Source organism: Schistocerca serialis, chromosome 9 (genome assembly GCF_023864345.2).
Source record: "Schistocerca serialis cubense isolate TAMUIC-IGC-003099 chromosome 9, iqSchSeri2.2, whole genome shotgun sequence".
Classification (NCBI taxonomy): Eukaryota; Metazoa; Arthropoda; class Insecta; order Orthoptera; family Acrididae; genus Schistocerca; species Schistocerca serialis.
Genome location: NC_064646.1, coordinates 90,473,618 through 90,494,059, shown reverse-complemented (window position 1 = coordinate 90,494,059; position 20,442 = coordinate 90,473,618). Strand labels below are relative to the sequence as shown.

The window sequence follows — 20,442 nt, the reverse complement described above, 5'->3', positions numbered from 1 at the left end:
CACCCACCAACGGCAAAGTCCATGCTTTATGGACGAGACATCAATATGAAACTAATTAAAAATCACCCCACAGTGATTTCGAGTAGCAATCATTAAGAGGAATATCGATATGAGCTTGAAGGCTACAAAATGAAATCAGAACTCAGCACGTGGAACCACTTCTTTCTGCCACGATCTCCCACCGTGGTGCAAACTGCGTACCGTAAGACGAACGGCCATGTACGAACTTATAGCTATGAAGCCTGTAGGCAACAGCACGATGTAAATATTGTCGAACTCGTTAAATATTGATATATCCTGATTTTTTCGATATTAATATCGTTCTTTTCCAAATTTTTCGCCTTATTTTTGCATAAAGAATTTTTGTTACAGCACGTATGAAAGGGAGGGAAGGAGCTGTATCGATTTCCCAATGACGTACTACATTCACAACTGATTTCATTTTTAAAGTATCTTTCATTTTGTAAATTGAGCGTTGAAATGAAAAATTTTCACATGCCCATGACGATGGCGTAATCAAAATGGGTCTACACAAGTAACTCTTATTTCAGTCCGTATGGCAATGCCTTAGAATAACCTACATTAATTTGACACAAATTTTTTGTGATAGTTTTACTTTTAAGTTTACCTCAGACTGATATGAAGCTCACTAAGATTAATATTACTTATCGAAAATGCCCAAAAGCTCTTGTTTAACACAAATACCATGTCTTTGCTTGACAGCTATCAAAAGTGTAAAGCATCCAAACTATGACACTGGTTACGGGCAGTTGGCTGCTCGATGCAGTCTTGCTGTTGGTACTCCTGCTGTACTGGTACATGACGCGGAACTTCGGCTACTGGAAGAAGCTGGGAATCCCCTACTGGAAGCCGACTCCCTTCGTCGGCAACGTGGGCAGCGTGCTGATCGGACGGAAGCACTTGGGGGAGCCGGTGTTGGAGTGCTACCACAGGGCCGGTGACGCCCGCTTTATGGGCATGATCGCCTTCGACAAACCGCTCTTAATGGTGAAGGACCCAGAGCTCGTAGGGCGCGTCATGTCCACAGACTTCTCCACCTTCTACGCCACCAACGCAAAATTCGACCCTGTGTCTGACCCACTCTTCGCCATGTCTCTCTTTGGCCAGCACGGTCCTGGGTGAGTTTCTTGAGATAATTTAATGATAATGTTCACGCTGTCTACAATTTTACCTGAACATGACACTTTTAAGCGTTTGTGTACTCCTAAAAATAGAATAATGTATCTGTTCTTTAGAATGGCATTTATGTTTTCAGTAATAGAAAATTTGCAAACCCCTAATTTTTTTTACCTGAGCTGATCTATAGCATGACACCTGCAGCCCTTTATAGCATACAAACACCTGCAATAAGTTGAGGAAGTTATATACAGTTCGAAACAGAATAAGTTCACTGCTGAACATTTCATTATCTAGCACTCCATCTGTCTCCTTCTACTGCCTACTTTCACAATAGTAAGTAAGCAGAGACCATGTTCATATTTTTTTCCTTCTCTGAAGCACTTATTCAGCCACTAAAAGTTTGTGTTGAGAAAGGGACTGTGAAAAGCTTTTTCTGCAAAAATGTTGTCAGTGTGCCTGCCTAGCAATACCTGTGTGGTTCAGAGGGCCTGGACTGCTTCAGTCTGTCTGACGAAAACGTCAATTTTTAATGCACTCCCTAAAGTTGCAAATACACCGCTGGAAAAAAAATTTCACCAGCAAAGATGACATCGATTTTGATCCGATGTCGGCATGTGCCACTTAGGGAATAGCAGATAATGGTTTCAAGGTCGTCCTCCAACAGATACATAGTGGTATTGTAATCTCCCCCTCACTTATCGACCTTAATGATAATGAAAAATTAAACCGCGTGCACCTAATGGAAATGTGGGAAAAGCAGTCGTCACCAAAGTTAATTTGTCGATAGAGGGAGGAAAGGGTTACATCTAAATGAAAGGAGAAATGCAAATGAAATTGGTGGAAATTAATTTTGAGAAAAGGGTAAAATTAATAAAGAAAGTAAATGTGCAGTCGTTACGTTAACAATTAATTGGCGTTAATTATATATTTTAGATTTGGGGGAAATTACGGTCGCCAGTCCTATGGACAACTAGTATAATAACTGAAAATGAAAGATTAATGCACATATAATTAGGACTAAAAGTGTGGCAACTGAAGGATGTGTGAAAACTGTTGTGTGAAAAACTGTTGTATTGTGTGAAAACTGAATGGCTGTCAGAAGTAATAAATTTCGCAACACTCTGACTTAATTTAGCAAAAGAATTAATAAAACCGGAAAACTTAAAGTTCATTTAGTGACTGAAATTAGTAGTGAACTTTGTTTCTGAAGCACTACGAAATTCAATATAATTAGGTTAGTCTTGGGCTACCTCAACAATCATTTCAAAAGCTACTTGAATCTACGCAATTAAGAAACAAGAGTTTTTACTTTGAACTTGAATTAAATGATTCAGAACAATTAACAATAGAAAAATTTAGTACGTACCAAGCTGACCTGCAGTCACAGGTAAGCTAAAATATGGTAACAAAACTCTCACTCTTAACTTGTGCTTGTGTAACCTAAATATTGTAGCCAGCTATGAATGCCTTGACTGAACTTTGAAATTAAAGCAGTGAAATCGAATGATATTACTTTAATGCTGGCGTATGATTGTCAATGACACTCGGGTTCATTCCAGAAAAGGAAGGGACCCTGATTGGTAATGCAATTGGAACAATGAGCAACAAAGGTTCATGCTACGTTGCTGTAATTTAGTGAGGAAAATTTAACAATTTAAAAAGCTGAGGTCTGCCGTACAGTTCTAAAACTTTACGTGCTTTTAGTCTTCCTTGTTGGTTGATTGAAGGTTTGAAGTCGTCGGTCGAGGAGGTGGCGACAGTCACTCATTGTCAGCCGTCGCTGTTGCAGAAGCTGGATGCTGGCGCGCCTTCTTCTCAACACGGTCTCCAGCCGAAACGGGCTCTTGATGTGTGCCAGCAAACGCTTCCCGTCCGCGACACCGTGTCAGAAACTAACATAGCAAGTCGAGCGCAATTACATGCTGCCAAACCCCGAAAGCGCGGCAACACGCGGGAGCGTCACACAACACACCTGCTCCACTGCCCTACTCCCGCCAGACCCCACACTTCCCGCGCTCCACGTGGCAGAGTTAACACTACCAAAGATCCTAAACACTTTGGTTCTCCACACGACCTATCGATGTAATCGTTCGATAGCATAGTTTTCCCTAGGCCAGACCCATCGTAAAAATACAAATAATATTTACAAAACAAACCAATTATAGATCGACATAAAATGCATAAATATATAGTAAAACAATTACAGTATATAAAGACACAGAAATGTCATATCATCAGGTAGCGAATGAAGGGTCCGCAGCTCGTGGTCGTGCGGTAGCGTTCTCGCTTCCCACGCCCGAGTTCCCAGGTTCGATTCCCGGCGGGGTGAGGGATTTTCTCTGCCTCGTGATGACTGGGTGTTGTGTGGTGTCCTTAGGTTAGTTAGATTTAAGTAGTTCTAAGTTCTAGGGGACTGATGACCTCAGAAGTTAAGTCCCATAGTGCTCAGAGCCACTACCTCAGCACTGATAGAGGCCTTGTGAGGCCAGACACGCCCAACACGAACAATTGCAATCTGGTTATTAGCAGTGAGACTACGTGCACGCACACCTCTAACCCATTGAGGTGTCAGGTCAGAAGGGTGTTCTGAATACAATTTCGACACAAAGCAGCTCAATAGGCTGTGGAGTGGAAGGGGTAGGCTAGCAATAGAACAGTGCATCACCATTGACTATACACTCATTCATTGAACACGTAAGTCAGGTATCACCCAAAAGGAACAATCAGTACCAATTACAAATAATATTCTCTTCCTTTAAGTCACTCAAACATTTAAACAGGCAATTAGCAATCATTTAACAGAAAGCCATTTAAGAAAGCAAGAGCAGAAAATTTGAATGGTGAGTTAAAATCATATTTAAATAAGCTCCGACCGCGCGCATATTTTAAAACTAAATACTTCCTTTAAGGAACCAGCGATCAAAATTAATTACATAATCCTCAACAACTATATTACATCCAAGACATTTAAGATTAAACAGTAATATGTAACATCAGAGAGCTGCAGTTCCAAGTTTTAAGCAGCACGTTTCAAATGGACTGCACTGCAACAGTACAATACAAGTCCCTCAGAGGATCTCCCCACACAGGAAGTTATTGCCGCAATCGACAAAATATCAACATCATTCCATGTACAGACCTAAAAGAAACTAAAAGCTCTCTTAAGTTTGGTACAGTTAATTCCCTTTCAACATAACATACATCACAAGTCTAGCCCTAGGACGGCACCGACACCCCGCAATTTAGCACGCGAAAAACTACAGCGATGCACTCATCACGTATCCTTACAAAATCCAAGAACAGAGAGCCGGCTCCCCAATAGCGGAACATTTAACCACACGCAGCGTGCAGGTTTGCGGGTTGCTGATCTCGCCCTTAACCTCAACACCAGTTCAGATACTAGTCAGCCTACAATCTTGAACCACCATACACATTCCTTCAGTTACTGCATAGAAAGCCAATGCGATAGGCAAACAGACCAACATATCATAAAAGCTTAAGCAATTTCCTTATGAATAGTAGCCACAATTTTTTTAAACGTGATCACTGCCACAATCAAAAGACAAACAATACCAATCATACGGACAGTAGCACATAAGCAAGTAGCAATCGTAACTTCTGCTTAGATTGGCTGCAAATCAGCGCGTGATTTAACACACCAGAGAACAGTCTTTACAACATAACCATCAATACAATAGCAAATTACTCACACGTGTACTCCCCCACGATTTCGATCCGCAAAGCCACAGACAAAACGTGGAGAACGTATCACTTAGACCAACATAATGGTGCTCCCTCAGTTACCCAAATAACTGACTCCCTTAGTTGCACAACAAAGAACCAGACCTAATGAAACCACCACAGTTTTCAACTCTAAATTGTCACAGTACAAGTGAGACTCAATCACAAATATAATTTTTCATCACCAGTTCCCGTATAGTCTATACATGCGCCTGATTTTCACCCGTTTATAACGGCAGGCAGCAACATCGTACGAAAAAGAGCGTAGACGCAAGCTCTTACTAATTCTCTTAGAAAGCAGCCACCGTTACTCTCGGGAACCACTGGGACATCCAATGCAAAAATCGTTACTCCTTCACACAAATTACAGGACGCTCGCTTCCCGCTGCTTGCTACGGCGCCTTTCGTTCAGAGCCAAGTTGTATATCTCCATGCGATAAGTCCGGTCCCATACTCGCTGCGTCAACCAGACAACCGTCTACCACCACGTCCAGGAGGACCCCCCCCCCCCCCCCCTCAGGACCTCGCCTCGTTACCCCTCGCGTAGGCCCTAGAGGGCGCTGCTTACCGCCCTGACCGTGGCAGGAAAGATAAACCACCAGAGTGGCACTATCGATATGAGCCGCCACGGCTCACCCATATTCTACTCACATCACAGTATCGATGTGCACAGCACGAATGGTGCTGTCAGAGGATCATTGGAGTTACACGCCATTGTATTCAGCGAAGAAAACAGAGTCTGCCTGCACAAAAGAGATCATTGGCGCGTATGATGTAGACCTGATGATAGCCGTCTCGCAGGGTGCATTTGTACAAGACACGCTGACCGCAATCCAGGCTTTATGGACTGGGATGCGGTAAGCTACACCCCTCGCTTAACTTTGTTGTTTCTGGAGGGGACACTAACCAGCGCTCGATACGCGTGGAATGTTGTTGGACCCTTTCTTTTGCTGTTGTTGCATCTGGAAGGTGATGTGCTGTTCCAATAGGAAAAAGCTCGTCCACACAATTCCCGTGCTCTGCATGATGTGCAGCGGCTTCACTGACCAGCACGTTCTCACGGGTTGTCTACAATTTAGCAAGTGTGGCATATGATGAGATGAGAAGTGATTCTTGCTACACGACAACCAACAGCTCTTACAGAACTATGTAAACACGTCGAGCAGCGTATTCCAGGACAGTGATCGCCACCCACACGATCGTCTGGATACCAGACTGAGCGCTTGCATTGCCGCCCATGAAGGCTACATCCCACATACTAATATGGATTGTTTCAGCATGGGTCTATACCGGGCACCTCAGAACCGCTTGTGCCATTGATCTGTAAATGCAATCATTTCAAGTACTCCATATGCACAGTTGCAAAGATAAACCCTCGAGTGAATTGGAAACCTCCAAAAAGGTGTACTAACTTTTTTCTAGCAGTGTATTTACATGCAACGGCATCAGCTAGCACCCTCTACACAATCAAGATTATGATCCCTGTGATGTTTCCCTTGTTTTAAATTTATCTCACAAGTTTTTTCCCTCTTTCAGTATTGATAACATTAAATAATGATAGACTCATAGACCAATGCACATGAAGTTCGTGAAGTCCGAAAGTATTGCCGAGCCGCAAGTTAGTATACATTAAAAACACTTAGCAGTACCCACTTACAATATACCTATGGACAGGGCCTTGTACTGGTTTAAGAAAGAAACCTTACTTACTTAACGACTCTGTGTGTGTATGCATTCCTAAGGGACCAAACTGCTAAGGTCATCGGTCCCTAGACTTACACACCACTTAAACTATCTTATGCTAAGAACAACACATACACCCATGCCTCCGGCGGAAGGGGCCGCTCAATTCGTGACATGACGCCCCAAACCCGCGGCCACTCCTCGCGGCAGCGACTCTGTGAAATATTATCTTTGCCTAGAATCAGTAACGAGTTATGGCTAAGAACACTGGTGGCATTGAATCCAGACTAGCTGCCCAACACATACTTACGACTGATTTTATATATCGTTCACTGATTTTTAGATTTCAGAATTATATTGCTATAGTGTAACGTTCGGCACTATTACAAGTTATTTGTTTCTTTTCAGGTGGAAGAAATTACGTTCTGCGCTAAGTCCAGCTTTCACGTCTGGAAAAATCAAACTCATGTTTCACATAGTAAACGAAGTTGGTCAGAACCTGGCTCGCCATCTTGAAACCGAAGGCTCGAAAGGTACAAAACTGTTTTTCTCAGAATTAAATCTTTAATACATTTAAAATTAAACACAAAAATATATTTGTGGCTGAAACTCACGCCAGGTAAGGACACAGTAAAATGTAATTACCCCATTAATCGAAACATTATTTACTATACTTCTTAAAGAGGAAAATTCGACACAGTGTTATCGTAGTATAGTTATGAAAATTCTAGAGTAAGCTATATTGTAGGCAGTTTGAAAATATGATCACTTCCTTACTGTCCCTCATCTTCTCATCGACGGGGATTACAGATAGTGTCAATACTCTTGTGAATAAATGTTGAGAGATTTTATTGCACATCGTAAATTGTCTAATTTGCAATTTTAACACAACGGCGAAATTAGATAAGTCAGTTCCATAACTTCAAGACGACTGATGACACACTTGTTCCCCCCCACCCCTTACCACAGTGTGTTGAAACTGCAGTCCAGAAGACTATTTCTAGGCGTTTAAATGTAAAGAGAAGGGGAAGATGTATCAGTCGCTCACTAGGAACTTTCATGAACCACCAGTACTGTTCAAAAGGTAGCATTATCCTACATTCATCCCATCTTTCTGGCTCATCCTGTAACTCCCGTAACTTTAAAGCTTCTAGTATAAACCTCTGTATACGTTAAACGACAATGATGCAATTGCAGTAACAACTTTCAACAAATGCATTTCGGAATTACGAGAAGGTATCTTTTCGGAAGCGTGAATAACAATTCGTAAATATTTCAATTGCAGGCAAAAGAAGCTACAGTTTTATGCAACTTCATTCACCGAAGAATTTAAGCAACACCGAGTGTGGAACTTTCGTACAGAAATGATTAGTGGGGGTCTGGATCAATATTTATACAAAAGAACGTACTGTGTTTGAGTACATCTTTCATTAGATTGCATCCTATCATCCAGGTACGGAATTTTATCATTTTTACCTGTCATCACATTCTGTTCGGATCAACGCCTATAGCACGTGATCTGACTCTCCCTTTATGATCATCAGCGTCTATTTCATTGACAATGTCTTGCATGGAATCCATTCTGTTAGTTTGGCTGTGGGCTAAATCGAATTTTTCGCCCTTACGGAGCTTAGAAACGGTCTGAACCGTTGGAATGCACAGGATGGAACGACCCTCCCCGTTGAATTCGTAAGCGAGTATTTCCATTGTTTGCTGGAAGTTAGCGGTAGAAAGTTCGAGATGTTTCTAGAAATTCAGTTAGTTAAAACGACAGGGGATCCATAGGGCGCTCTTTTTGTCGCGAGCGGATTCAGCCGATGTGTTGAGCGTGGAAGCTAGGCCAGTGTTTAGCCTTAATTTGCGCGCCAATTAGAGCGTCCTCTCGGGGGTGTTGAGGAGCGAAAGGTGGCAGCAGAAGACGGGTCGAGTTACAGCCTCGACGCGCTGGAGACGCCGTTGGCCGATGGGGACCCGCTCTGCAGCTGTACCAGGATGCCATGACGGTGCGAAGCCATGGAGCTGCTTGCTGGCGTACTATTAGTTAGGTCGCGATCAGAGCTTGTCATAATTATTTAGATAAAAATCTTTCCCAATTGCTGAAATCCTTGTCACGTTTGTTCTAAATCAAATTCTGCACACCACACTGTTTTAGGTTGACGAGTACATTCGTTCTCTTGCTTCCGTAACTGTAAATCATATCCACTCTTCTCCTGCTCTGCTCTTGTCCCGTTAAATCAGTTAACGAAACTGTACCTTTATCAGTCCTGTGAACCTCTGCGAATCGATAATAGCAACTACATCTCTTGTTCTTTACCCTCAGTAGCGCTTATCTCTGTTGCAGCACGTTGGATAAATAACAGTGTTATAAAATCCTTTCCCTTTTCCTCATAGAGGCAGGCATAACCCACGCTGATGATTTTATCTGGTAAGTTATTTCCAAGTCTTCAATTCGTAAGGGACATTAGGATTTAAGAACATTGCTTATCGCACACTTCAAATGCCCTTCAAGCAGAAGAAACTTTTAGTAATTCCTAATGTTTGTATTAAGTCTTTTACTTCGAGCCTCCTAGGTCATTATCAGATTACTCAGGCAACAAAGTTAGTAATATATGAGGTTCGGCTAAAAATTGTGATTGTCTCCATAGGGACATACTGCGCTGATCTTTCTGTTGCATTAGGTTAAACAAAAGGTTATCCAGGTTTTCAGAGCAGAAATTACTTCTACTTCAATTAACCACATTGTGGACATTTCACTTATGGGGTATGATACAATTATCAGTACTGTGTTAAAAGATAAAAAGAAATTAGAGATTAAGGGATTACCATCGCATTTTTGCCTATTTTCAGCCACAAATACAGATTAAGATCACTAGTTTAACATCAGATCAGTCCATGGTATCAAACACTGCAGTCACAGCCGGCATAATGTAACAGAAAATTAAATCCAGGCGCTAGAATATACACAGTATAATAAGACATTACTTTCCCATCAATAGAGTAGTCACGCATAGCTCTGATAACTGCCACATCTCTGTTGTTGTTGTTGTGGTCTTCAGTTCTGAGACTGGTTTGATGCAGCTCTCCATGCTACTCTATCCTGAGCAAGCTTCTTCATCTCCCAGCACCTACTGCAGCCTACATCCTTCTGAATCTACTTAGTGTATTCATCTCTTGGTCTCCCTCTACGACTTTTACCCTCCACGTTGCCCTCCAGTACTAAATTGGTGATCCCTTGACGCCTCAGAACATGTCCTACCAAGCGATCCATTCTTCTAGTTAAGTTGTGCTACAAACTCCTCTTCTCCCCAATTCTATTCAAAACCTCCTCATTAGTTATGTGATCAACCCATCTAATCTTCAGCATCCTTCTGCAGCACCACATTTCGAAAACTTCTATTCTCTTCTTGTCCTCCCGGGTTCGATTCCCGGCACGGTCTGGGATTTTCTCTGCCTCGTGATGACTGGGTGTTGTGTGATGTCCTTAGGTTAGTTAGGTTTAAGTAGTTCTAAGTTCTAGGGGACTGATGACCATAGATGTTAAGTCTCATAGTGCTCAGAGCCATTTGAACCATTTGAATCTTCTTGTCTAAACTATTTATCGTCCAAGTTTCATTTCCACATCTCTGTAGCGCTGTCAAATTGGAGGGCAGTGACAGATACGTGTTGTTTATCGTTTATTACCCTTTCGGACCAGAGAGAAAAAATTTGAGCTAGAGTTACTTCTTTAAGTGGGGAATTATGTTGTAAATTCTTTTTAATGTTTATGTTTTTGGTCAACTTTTGTATTGTTAAATTTCTTCAAACGTCTCATGATTATATTTAGTTTTAACACGAAAATTTTTGGAAAATTGCCAGTAAGATGATGTGTGATTAAATGTTCCAACAAATCCGTTTGCAGGTTTGTGTACAGCCTACAAGTGAATAACATGTGATTTGTCTCTCCTGTCTTCTTTTTTGCGTATCCATCAGGTGATGCCGTGGAACTGAAAGACACCATGGCTCGCTACACGACCGACGTGGTCTGCTCAATCTTCATGGGTGTCGACGCTGGATCTCTGGAGGACCCCAACTCTACGGTGCGAGTTAATTTACGGGATCTCCGTCGAGAGGATCTGGTGGGAAGAATCAAAACAACATTACTTTTCTTCGCTCCTAAACTGATATCATTCCTCCACGTCCGGCTTGGCAGAAAGGAATTAGAAGACTACTTTGTACAAAACATAGGACAGGTTTGTACTTAACGCACTGCTTATTTACTTAAATATGCGTGAGTTAGAAGGTATAAGCCAACGGCCTTGCCGCAGTGGTAAAAAACACCTATTCGCGTCAGATCACAGCGTTTAAGCGCTTAGGGGTTTGGCTGCAACTTAAGCGGGTCACACTCTGAGTCTGCCGAGTGCTGTCGGTAAGCGGGGTGCATTCAGCCCTCGCGAGGGCAGTTTACGAGTTACCTGATCGAGGGGTGGCGGCACCGTTATCGAAACCTGACAACGGCCGGGAGAGCGAATTGCTGACCACATACCCCTCCGAATCCGCATCATTGGACACCTAAGGGCTGAGGATGACACGGTGACAGGTCGGTACCGACGGGCTTTCATGGCCTTTTCGGAGGGTGTTTGTTTGCCCTAGAATGTATAAACATTTAACTGTTTGAGTACTTATACCGCTCCGATTACGGCCTTCAGGTTGTCGTGTGAGGTATGTCATTTGTTACAGTGAAAATACACGCACTGGCCCGTAATAATCCATTGAGGTACACATGATTGCACCAAGTATTATGATAATTGTACCGCTATTATTAGAGAATAATGAAAGAGAATAAATTGGAAGAGAGGAGGAGGAACACGGATGTAATATTTTTAAGATTATTGGTATCAGATATTAAATTTTTGTCGATCGCTGTTATTCACACACACGAAAGGTGAGAAGCGAATCTGGGCTATTGTTATTTCAAGAAATGAAGTACTACTAATTGTCTGACGTGATGTGACAGTTCCATAATCCAATGTTGAAATCACGCAAGGGTTATTGTAGCTGTAATCCATAAACGTTGTAGGGACTAACATTAAAGTGGATGTAAGTAGTTTACTCATAAAAGATCTAGTGCCACGCTGGCAGTGATGCAGGTAATTTTGGATTGCTTCACTTGTGAACGTATTTTTGTTTCGCGTTGTTGTGGATGAGGCGACGACGTGTAAAATAAAACTTACAGCTACCGCCCCCCCAAATCCCCCCACCCACGCACACTAAAATCTCAGGTCAATCCGAAATTAAAGCAGATATTTTATTTTTTTGTGGTAATAGATATTCTAACTGGTCAAATCTGGCCTAAAAAATATCACAAATTGTTTGTTCTTCTTCTGCAGTTTTTGCTCTCTACGGCTATCTGTGCTACCATGGAAGTTACTTCCTGGTGTCTTATAACACATATCCCGTTAAAACAGCCGGTTTCATTTGCTTTTAATATTTTCGTACTTCACACCTACATTTCTTCGCGTAAGCACATTAATACAAGTATTTTTCCAACCTAACTTCTAGCTCCTTCTGTCGAAAATTTTCCTCTCGTAACTACAGTACCAGCAATATTATTACTAAGTACGGAGAAGTACAATGCAGCATGAGAAGTTACAACATCGAATTGTTGGATCTTAGTATCAAACAAAGGCCGTATTTTCAGGAAGAAATTTGAGAGTGTATGTATGGAACTAATATATGTATGATATTTAAACACAAACTGCGGGAAAACCGGGAGAGATGAGAAAAAAATGTTTCAGATCTGGTGTTGTAGACGAATGTAGAAAATTAGGTTGATTTATCAGATAAGAAACGAGGTTGTTCCCTACAGAATAGGCGAAGGAATGCGGGAAAAATACTGACAAGATGAAGGAACAGGATGATGGGACATGTAGTAAGTTAATAGGAAATAACTTCCGTGGTATTAGAGGATGCTGTAGAGAGTGATAACAATAGGGAAAGACAGAGATGGGAGTACATCGAGCAAAACACAGGGCGTAGGATGCCAGCGATACTCTTTGATGAAGAGGATGGTTTACGGGAGGAACTAGTAGCCATGTGCAGCAAACAAGCCAGAATACTGATGACTCGAAACAGAAACCAAGGTGATGAGACAACCAGAAGCTTCTTATATTTATACTAGTATCAGGTGTCTTTCTCCATTAAACAAATTTAAGTAATCCTCTACGTCTGAAGAAAGACGGGTCAGAGCCAAATTTCTACGCAACGCATTCTTAAAGTAGCCACAGATCATAACATTCCTTTTACTAAGGCATGCAAGACCTTCCTACTGTAAACTATAATGCTCTTAGTTTAATGATAGATACACATGATCTAGCAAAGCTAGCTCTGACTTTATTTGCTGCATTAGAAATGCCTAATAAATTAAAAATGCCAATTAATACTGTGACAGGAACGTAGTTGTCAAGACGTAGCCAATATACCTAACAAATAAAGATTTTCTGCAACAGAAACTCAGTAACTCGAGTGAAAAGGAAAGGATTATGTCGGGACTCCAGTTTTCAGTTAAGAAAATACACTTCTATAATTGTTACAAAAGTATGTATTTGTATTTTCCAGGAATGAGAAAGAGAGAGACCGCCAATATCGATTTATGAACTGAAATCACTGTCTCCAGTAGGAATGTTAAAACCGATCGTAGGCAAAATTGAGAAGATTTTAGTAAATGGAGCGTATTTTCGTTAATAAGAATTTTTATTATTGCAGCTAGATGAAGTAATGATGAACGCTTTCATACTCGTATAATTTCTATATTACAAGTGTGCTATTTTCATCAACAGCTCATGGATGACCGGAAGGAAAAGCGCATCGTACGGAATGATGCGGTTGATCTCCTCTTGAAAATCAAGGAAAGTCAACTATCTGGTGACGTGGACTCTAAGCAAGAGATGGAAAACCAAAAAGCGGTGACAGAAGACAAAACACTCAGTAAGTTCGCCATTCGTTACAGTCACTCTTTTAGTAGCGTTCTTTTTCGATTTATGGCTGTTTTTATTTACGTAGTATTCAAGTACTCACGAGAGGTAGTAAATTGTTTCATGTGCCGTTCCTGAAGATCATCTGGAGATCTAAATCCGTAGTAAATAACATTTTTTTTATCAGCAGCGTTTGGCGGTGCGGAAAACGTCTTCTTTGCCCATATTCTCAGAAGCTGAATCAGTAACGTAATACGCTTTCCTGCAGAGCTGACGAATGAACTCTTGGCCAGCCAGCTGATGTCCTTCCTGGGTGCCGGCTTCGAAACCTCGTCCTCGACCCTTTCCTTCTGTCTGTACGAGCTGGCGCGTAACGTCGAGCTGCAGGAAGAGGTACGCCAGCACGTACGGCAGGTGCTGAGAAAGCACGGCGGTCAGCCGACGTACGAAGCCCTCAACGAGATGACGGACCTCACCAACGTCGTCAACGGTGAGTACCACAAAACGAAAAGCACGCGGCAACTTTCACTACACGATTTTGTGTCAGGTAGGTCAATTCGAGGTTCAGTCTTCCTGCCCACATTCTCGTTTTTGATATTACCTTCCTTCTCAAGTGCCGGCCGGTGTAGCCGAGCGGTTCTAGGCCCTTCAGTCTGGAACCGCGCGACCGCTACGGTCGCAGGTTTGAATCCTGCCTCGGGCATGGATGTGTGTGATGGCCTTAGGTTAGTTAGGTTTAAGTAGTTCTAAATTCTAGGGAACTGATGACCTCAGATGTTGAGTCCTATAGTGCTCAGAGCAATTTGAACCTTCCCAGGTCTGATTTGATGCACCTTTCCACGCTAATCTGTCCAGTACGAATATCTTCATCTCTAAATAAGCACCGCAGCCTACACTCATTTCAACCAGCTTGTATGTTCGAGCCTTACCATTCCACTAAAACTTTTTACCACTCACACTTATCTCTGTTGCGTACGGATGATGTCCAAACGCTTTAGGATGCGCTCTATGAACTGATCCTTCTTCTTTTCTAATTTAAAGTTAAAGCAATTACAGCCCTCGGTCACAAAATTTAATTTTATTATTCTTTTTCTCTTTTTCATTTTACTTAAGTTGTGTCATAAAACCACACTGGGTGGTCGTAATTGAACTCTTTTCCGAGTGGTGCAGTGCTGGATGTATACATAGCAGGACGCTGGAACATCGTAGGTATGTTCGTCAATCGGAGCGCTCGCCGAGTATGACGAAAAAGTAAGTGTTCCACTTTCTGCCACCAGGTGAAAAAATGGCGCTGTAAAGTGTCAGAATGTGTGTTTGGTGCAGGAAAAGAGGAGGAACGATCAAATACATGATAACTGTGGTTCTGCCACATTTATTAGGATATGGACGCAAGTTACAACATGTGTTGAGTATGGTCTCCCAACTCAGCAACATGCTGCTTCCATAACATGCCATGTTATGTAGCATATCCAATGTAATCAGAGCGCTGTCCTTCAATCTGGAAGATACCGGGTACGTCCTTGATAGAAACTAACTTTCATATACCCACACAACCAGTAAACAAATGGCTTTAAGTCGGGAGATTGTTGAAATTGAGTAGAGATTATTTAGTTATTACCGAAGGTTTTTCGAAGCTAATCTTTCACTTGGTGACATGTATTGCTGCCCAATCTTCCATGAAAATATTTTTGTAGACACTGTTTCATATTTGCGAAGATCGACGCATACGTTCCACACGGAGGTCCTTATAACGTGTAGATGTCACTCTACACATAACAAGTCCACGAAGTGTCATCTCCTCGAAGAAAAACGGATTACAAATGAAGGAAGATGTGGAACCACACTACACAATCACATGAGATGAGTGCAGAGGAGCCGGCCGGAGTGGCCGTGCGGTTCTGGGCGCTACAGTCTGGAGCTGAGCCACCGCTACGGTCGCGGGTTCGAATCATACCTCGGGCATGGATGTGTGTGATGTCCTTATGTTAGTTAGGTTTAATTAGTTCTAAGTTCTAGGCGACTGATGACCTCAGAAGTTAAGTCACATAGTGCTCAGGGCCATTTGAACCAACTGAGTGCAGAGGATGCTCTTCACAATCCCACATATGATAGTTATGTGGATTCACGATGTCGTGTAGAGTAAAATGTGCCTCGTCCGTCCAAAGAATATTCCCCAGCAACATGTCATCCATTTACATGCGTGACAAAAAGCGGAGGGTAAAGCCCTGTGGTTGTTTCTCAGCTTGAGGTTTCACTAGGTGAACGTTCTGAATCTTGTCGGGACACCAGTGTAAAACGGCCCGCAAACTGTTTTGAGCTGTTGATCCGGGGAAAGACAGTTCCCGTGACACAGCTTGACCACTGGCTACACAGCTTGAAGCATGTGCTGGACGGGAAGCTATAGCTATAGCAACTTCATCAACAATTTCTATGAGAATAGGCCGTCTCCGTCTCCTTGCCCAACCACTTCATTCAGAAATTTCTTCAAATACTTGATCATATTATTTAGACTATTTATTGACGTGAGGTCTCATCACAGCTGTTTTGTCGGCAGCATTCCCGAAATGGAGCACTACCGTTGCTGCTGTTCAGATAAAACAACTTTACCAACAGTGCACGGCCTTTCTTCTCAACAGCCATTGCATGTCGGATGGAAAACTTGAACATCCTTAATGCTTTACGCCATCGTTCACTACGCAAAAGAAACAAACACGCATCGCCAAGCGATAAACAGCATACTAATGTCAAAACGTGAAACATTTCGCATTGTGACTGCTTGCGGCTTGAGAGGCGTAGCGTATTCATGTAATTGAGTCGCCTCGATGGGTTGTAATTCCAGCAGTTTCAGTGTGAATGCACGATTACGTTCGACTTCCAGCGGCGATGGGGGTAAGGGGCGCTAGATGGGAATGTGGGGCGGCTGAGGCAGTCCGCGCAATGGCGATGAATACTGTGTCTGGGTGGCGCAGTGGCTGACGCAATTACCCAGTAAGCAGGAGTCCCCCGGGTTCGAATTCCAGCCCGTCGCATATTTTTACTCGGCTCCACTGACTCCGCATAAAATCACGATGGAGCTGACGTCATGAGTTCCTGCCCTTCACTCTCCCTCCCTCCTCTTCCCCCTTCTATTTACACAATATCATACTCCGTGTGCGCTCAGATTAGCGATCGTACCTACAATGGTACCTTGCCATTTCTGGATGTGGAAGTATACAGAGCTGCCGAAGGGAAACTGGGACACAAAGTGTACCGGAAACCAATGCACACTAATCGGTACCTGGACGCAGAGAGCCACCACCACCCAGCTCAAAAGTATTCTGTTCGGCATACGTTAAACCTTTCGTGAGCCTTGGGAAACATGCTTCCCACTACAATGAACTCGCTCCTAGTCCCGTGGGATTCACAGTTCCCATCTCTGTACGGTGCTACCACCCAGTGAACAGTATAGGGTACTGTTTCCAATCGGAAGTTCCCGCCGTTTTTGCTGTACCTTCGCGCAGAGGCATTGTATAGCTGAGTGTTGCTCTGTAGAGGAGCCTTTCACTGCTGTTTGCGTGACATTTTGTGATTTTTTCCTCAAAGCCATAGTATAAGGTAAATACTTTTGATTTACCCAAATTTATGAAGGGAAACGTAAAATGGGAACGAGGAGAATTCCAGTTTGAAACAAAAGGAGCCATTTCTACAGTAAAATGGATGGATAACCGTCCAGTCACTTTCCTGTCCTCAATTCATGACCCATGAGAAACAGCAAGAGTAAAAAGGAAAAACAAGGATGGTACTAATACAGAGATTTTTTGTCTTGAAGTTGTGGAAGAATTCAACAAAATAATGGGTGGTGTCGGCAATTTTGATCAATTACGAGAAAGTTATGCCATTGGCAGACGTTCTGTAAAATGGTGGCACAGAATATTTTATTTCCTCGTGGACGTTGCTGCAGTGAACAGTTTTATCTGTGGAAAATAAGTAAAAAAGAAAGTGGACAGCACGATCAGCTCACATACAGGATCCATCTAGCCAGACAGTTGATCGATGGCTTCTCATCCCAAAAAAGGCGTGGACAAAAATCTGTCTTTCTGTCAAAAAGGGCTAAAGTACCTGAAGATTTTCGTCATGTTGCTGTAGGAGAGCATCAACCCATTTTAGGAGAAACCTACTGGACGTGCCGTCATTGTAGTACCAATGTTGCGGAAAAGAGCACTCGCTGTGTTTGTACATATTGTCAAATACCACTTTGCATAGACCCATGTTTCAGAAAATTTCATGGCAAGTAATTGTGAACAATCATTGTAACAAGAGAAGTAAATTTATCAAATAAATATGACATATATTGAAAAAGTTGTTTTTGTCATTTGACTCCAAGGCAGGGCAGTGGGAAGAATACTTCTCACCTTGTGTGACCTCACTTTCACAGTTGGAGCAAATTTGATATTCTGTATGATAAATATACCTATCTGTTAACTACTATCTGCTCTCCATTCATTAAAAAAAAAAAAAAAAAACTGCTCAATAATTTTGCCCACGAAAGGGTTAACTGCCCGACCCTACCGGATAAGCGATGAAAATAACATCAAAGAAGAATTAAAGGAGCTACAACACACGTTTCGCGCCAACGACTATGATGACTACATCATAAGAAAGGTATCTAAAACCAAAGGGAGCAGAACACGAGAAGAAGGCAAAGAAGAGAAGCTTCCACTGGTACACTTACCATATGTAAAATGCGTCAGTGAACGGCTAGGCAACGTCCTCCGCCGAGGAGGTTTCAAACCGATTTTTCGAAGCGGTCACAGGATCCACGAAATGATAGGTTCCACCGAGGTTGTGGTCAACAGTCTTAACACTGCAGGTGATTACGAACTACGGTGTGAGTGCTGAGCTGCCTACATAGGGGAAACAGGGAGACCTGTCACATTACGAGTAGCAGAACACGAACGCTATGTACGATTACAAAAACATAATAAATCGGCGATAGCGGACCACCACCGTGACTGTGGACAACCTATCAGGTTCCAGGAAGCCCGAGTACTGGAGAAAGGATCGTGGATGCGAGGACGCAAAATACGGGAGGCGATCGAAATTATTAAGCAGCCTGACAATATCGACAGAGAAGATGGCTTCAAACTCCCGGCGTCCTGGCTGCCGGCCATTCCAGTCCAACGGGCCGCGAGCGGTCGCGGGGCAGAAGCTACATGGGACACAGACGTATCTGCACAAACAGCTGTAGAGCAACTGTCAGTCCACTTCCACGCACACCAGGAGGAAAACTTGCAGGCCAGAAGCCGAAAGCTGATTGGCGGACAGCTACCAATCGTTGACGACATGGACATCCATGAATAGCCTTTTTCCTTCTATCTTCCGTTACGTCAAGACTAGTCAATCATATTAGAGGGCCAAATAAGAGTTTTACAACAGTGACGTCAGACATCGATAGTCTGTAATAAATAGAAGCACCTCTCCCCATGCAAAAACCAGTCGTGCCCTGAGGAAGGCCGTTGCAATTCGACCGAAATGTTGGTTTTAGTTTATTATTTTTGTTAGTTTTTAGCAATAACGCGCCATAATACCCAGAAGAATTTTAATCCCTATGACACCGGCCGCGGAAGCCTACGTTCTTTTATATTCCTACAGTTTTTCAGCGTCATGTTATGGATGACATCCCGCATAGCAGCAGTCGGAACGCCTTCAGTTTGATTATAACCGCCTGGTATTTCTCCAGTTCAGTTGTGTGGTTCTGTATGTCAAATTTCTCTATTGTTTTCTTGTATGAACTGTTTAGCGTTCACATTACGCTTACGTACGTAGCTACGCTCCATACACATAGCTTCAGAAAAAACTCTGTACCAATCAAATTTATATTGTATGTTAACAGACTTCTCTTTTTCCCGACTACACTGTGTACTATCCCTACTTAAGCCCTATCAGTTATTTTGCCGCCAAAATAGCTAAAAATTATCTATCATCATTAGTGTCTCAATTCCTAATCTAGTTCCATAGTCATCGCCTGATTTAATACTACGGCATATCGTTACTCCCGTTTTGATTTTGTCGACGTATGTTCAAGATAAAGTCCATTCCGTGCAACTGTCCTTCCAAGTCCTTTGCTGTCTCACGCCAAATAACGATGTCTCTGGCAAACCTCGAAGTCTTTATATCTTCTCCCTTAAAGTAATTTTGTGCATATAAAAGCCGACAAGAAACGAGATCCGGGGAATAAAATGAACGATTTATTGACTGACGATGTGCACTGCAAACATGCATACATGTTTCGAGCATCGACAAGGGGGATGTCGTTCTGTTTGAGCTGATACGTCACAGTGGGGACGCTGCTGACGCGCCGACCTGTATTCAAGCAATACAGCAGACAATGGCTGCTGAACGGGAAAGTTGGAGGGTGTATCCGATTGCAGAAAATAGCCATCAGTAGTTCATGGCTGGATAAAAAAAAAAAAAAAAACGGTTCTCATATTACACAGCTGCTCTTGCTGCGATATACCGCAGTTTAGGCGCTCGCTTTGAAACGTTCCCTTAGAAAAATTCGTGAATTACTGTGCTGGTATACTCCTTACGTTATTTGATTTTCAAACAGCAGAGCAGAACTGAACGTACTCAGACATTTCGCTCTTTACATATTCTGATCAACACTAAACTGACACTCAATATATTTAGCGCGACGCAATCTGACTTTCAAAAATCCCTACAAAAGAATGGCCCTGACCAACAATGACCTATACCTTTCATTAAACACTTACCTCACAAAAATCTTCGTTACTCGAACTACTGCAATAAAGCAAGTGCCACTACTACCAGCAAAATAAAAGATTCTAACTACTGACGGGACTAACTACTGATAGGCATAGTTAGCAAATGAAAGATTTTGATAAAGAACAAACAATGTATTTACCTTAATAGTGTTCAAAAGTCATTT

The 20,442-nt window shown here is 42.5% G+C and overlaps 1 protein-coding gene across 1 annotated transcript in view; it reads left to right on the top strand.

Moving 5' to 3' along the window:
- LOC126418445 (cytochrome P450 6k1-like) overlaps positions 1 to 20,442 on the top strand; it is a 39,389-nt gene that overhangs the window by 9,584 nt on the left and 9,363 nt on the right. Inside the window, exons 2-6 of the mRNA XM_050085210.1 lie at positions 724 to 1,139; positions 6,973 to 7,097; positions 10,534 to 10,793; positions 13,380 to 13,527; positions 13,783 to 14,004. Coding sequence (XP_049941167.1) covers positions 751 to 1,139; positions 6,973 to 7,097; positions 10,534 to 10,793; positions 13,380 to 13,527; positions 13,783 to 14,004 — 1,144 coding nt within the window. The 5' untranslated portion in view covers positions 724 to 750. The remainder of the gene's footprint in view (positions 1 to 723; positions 1,140 to 6,972; positions 7,098 to 10,533; positions 10,794 to 13,379; positions 13,528 to 13,782; positions 14,005 to 20,442) is intronic.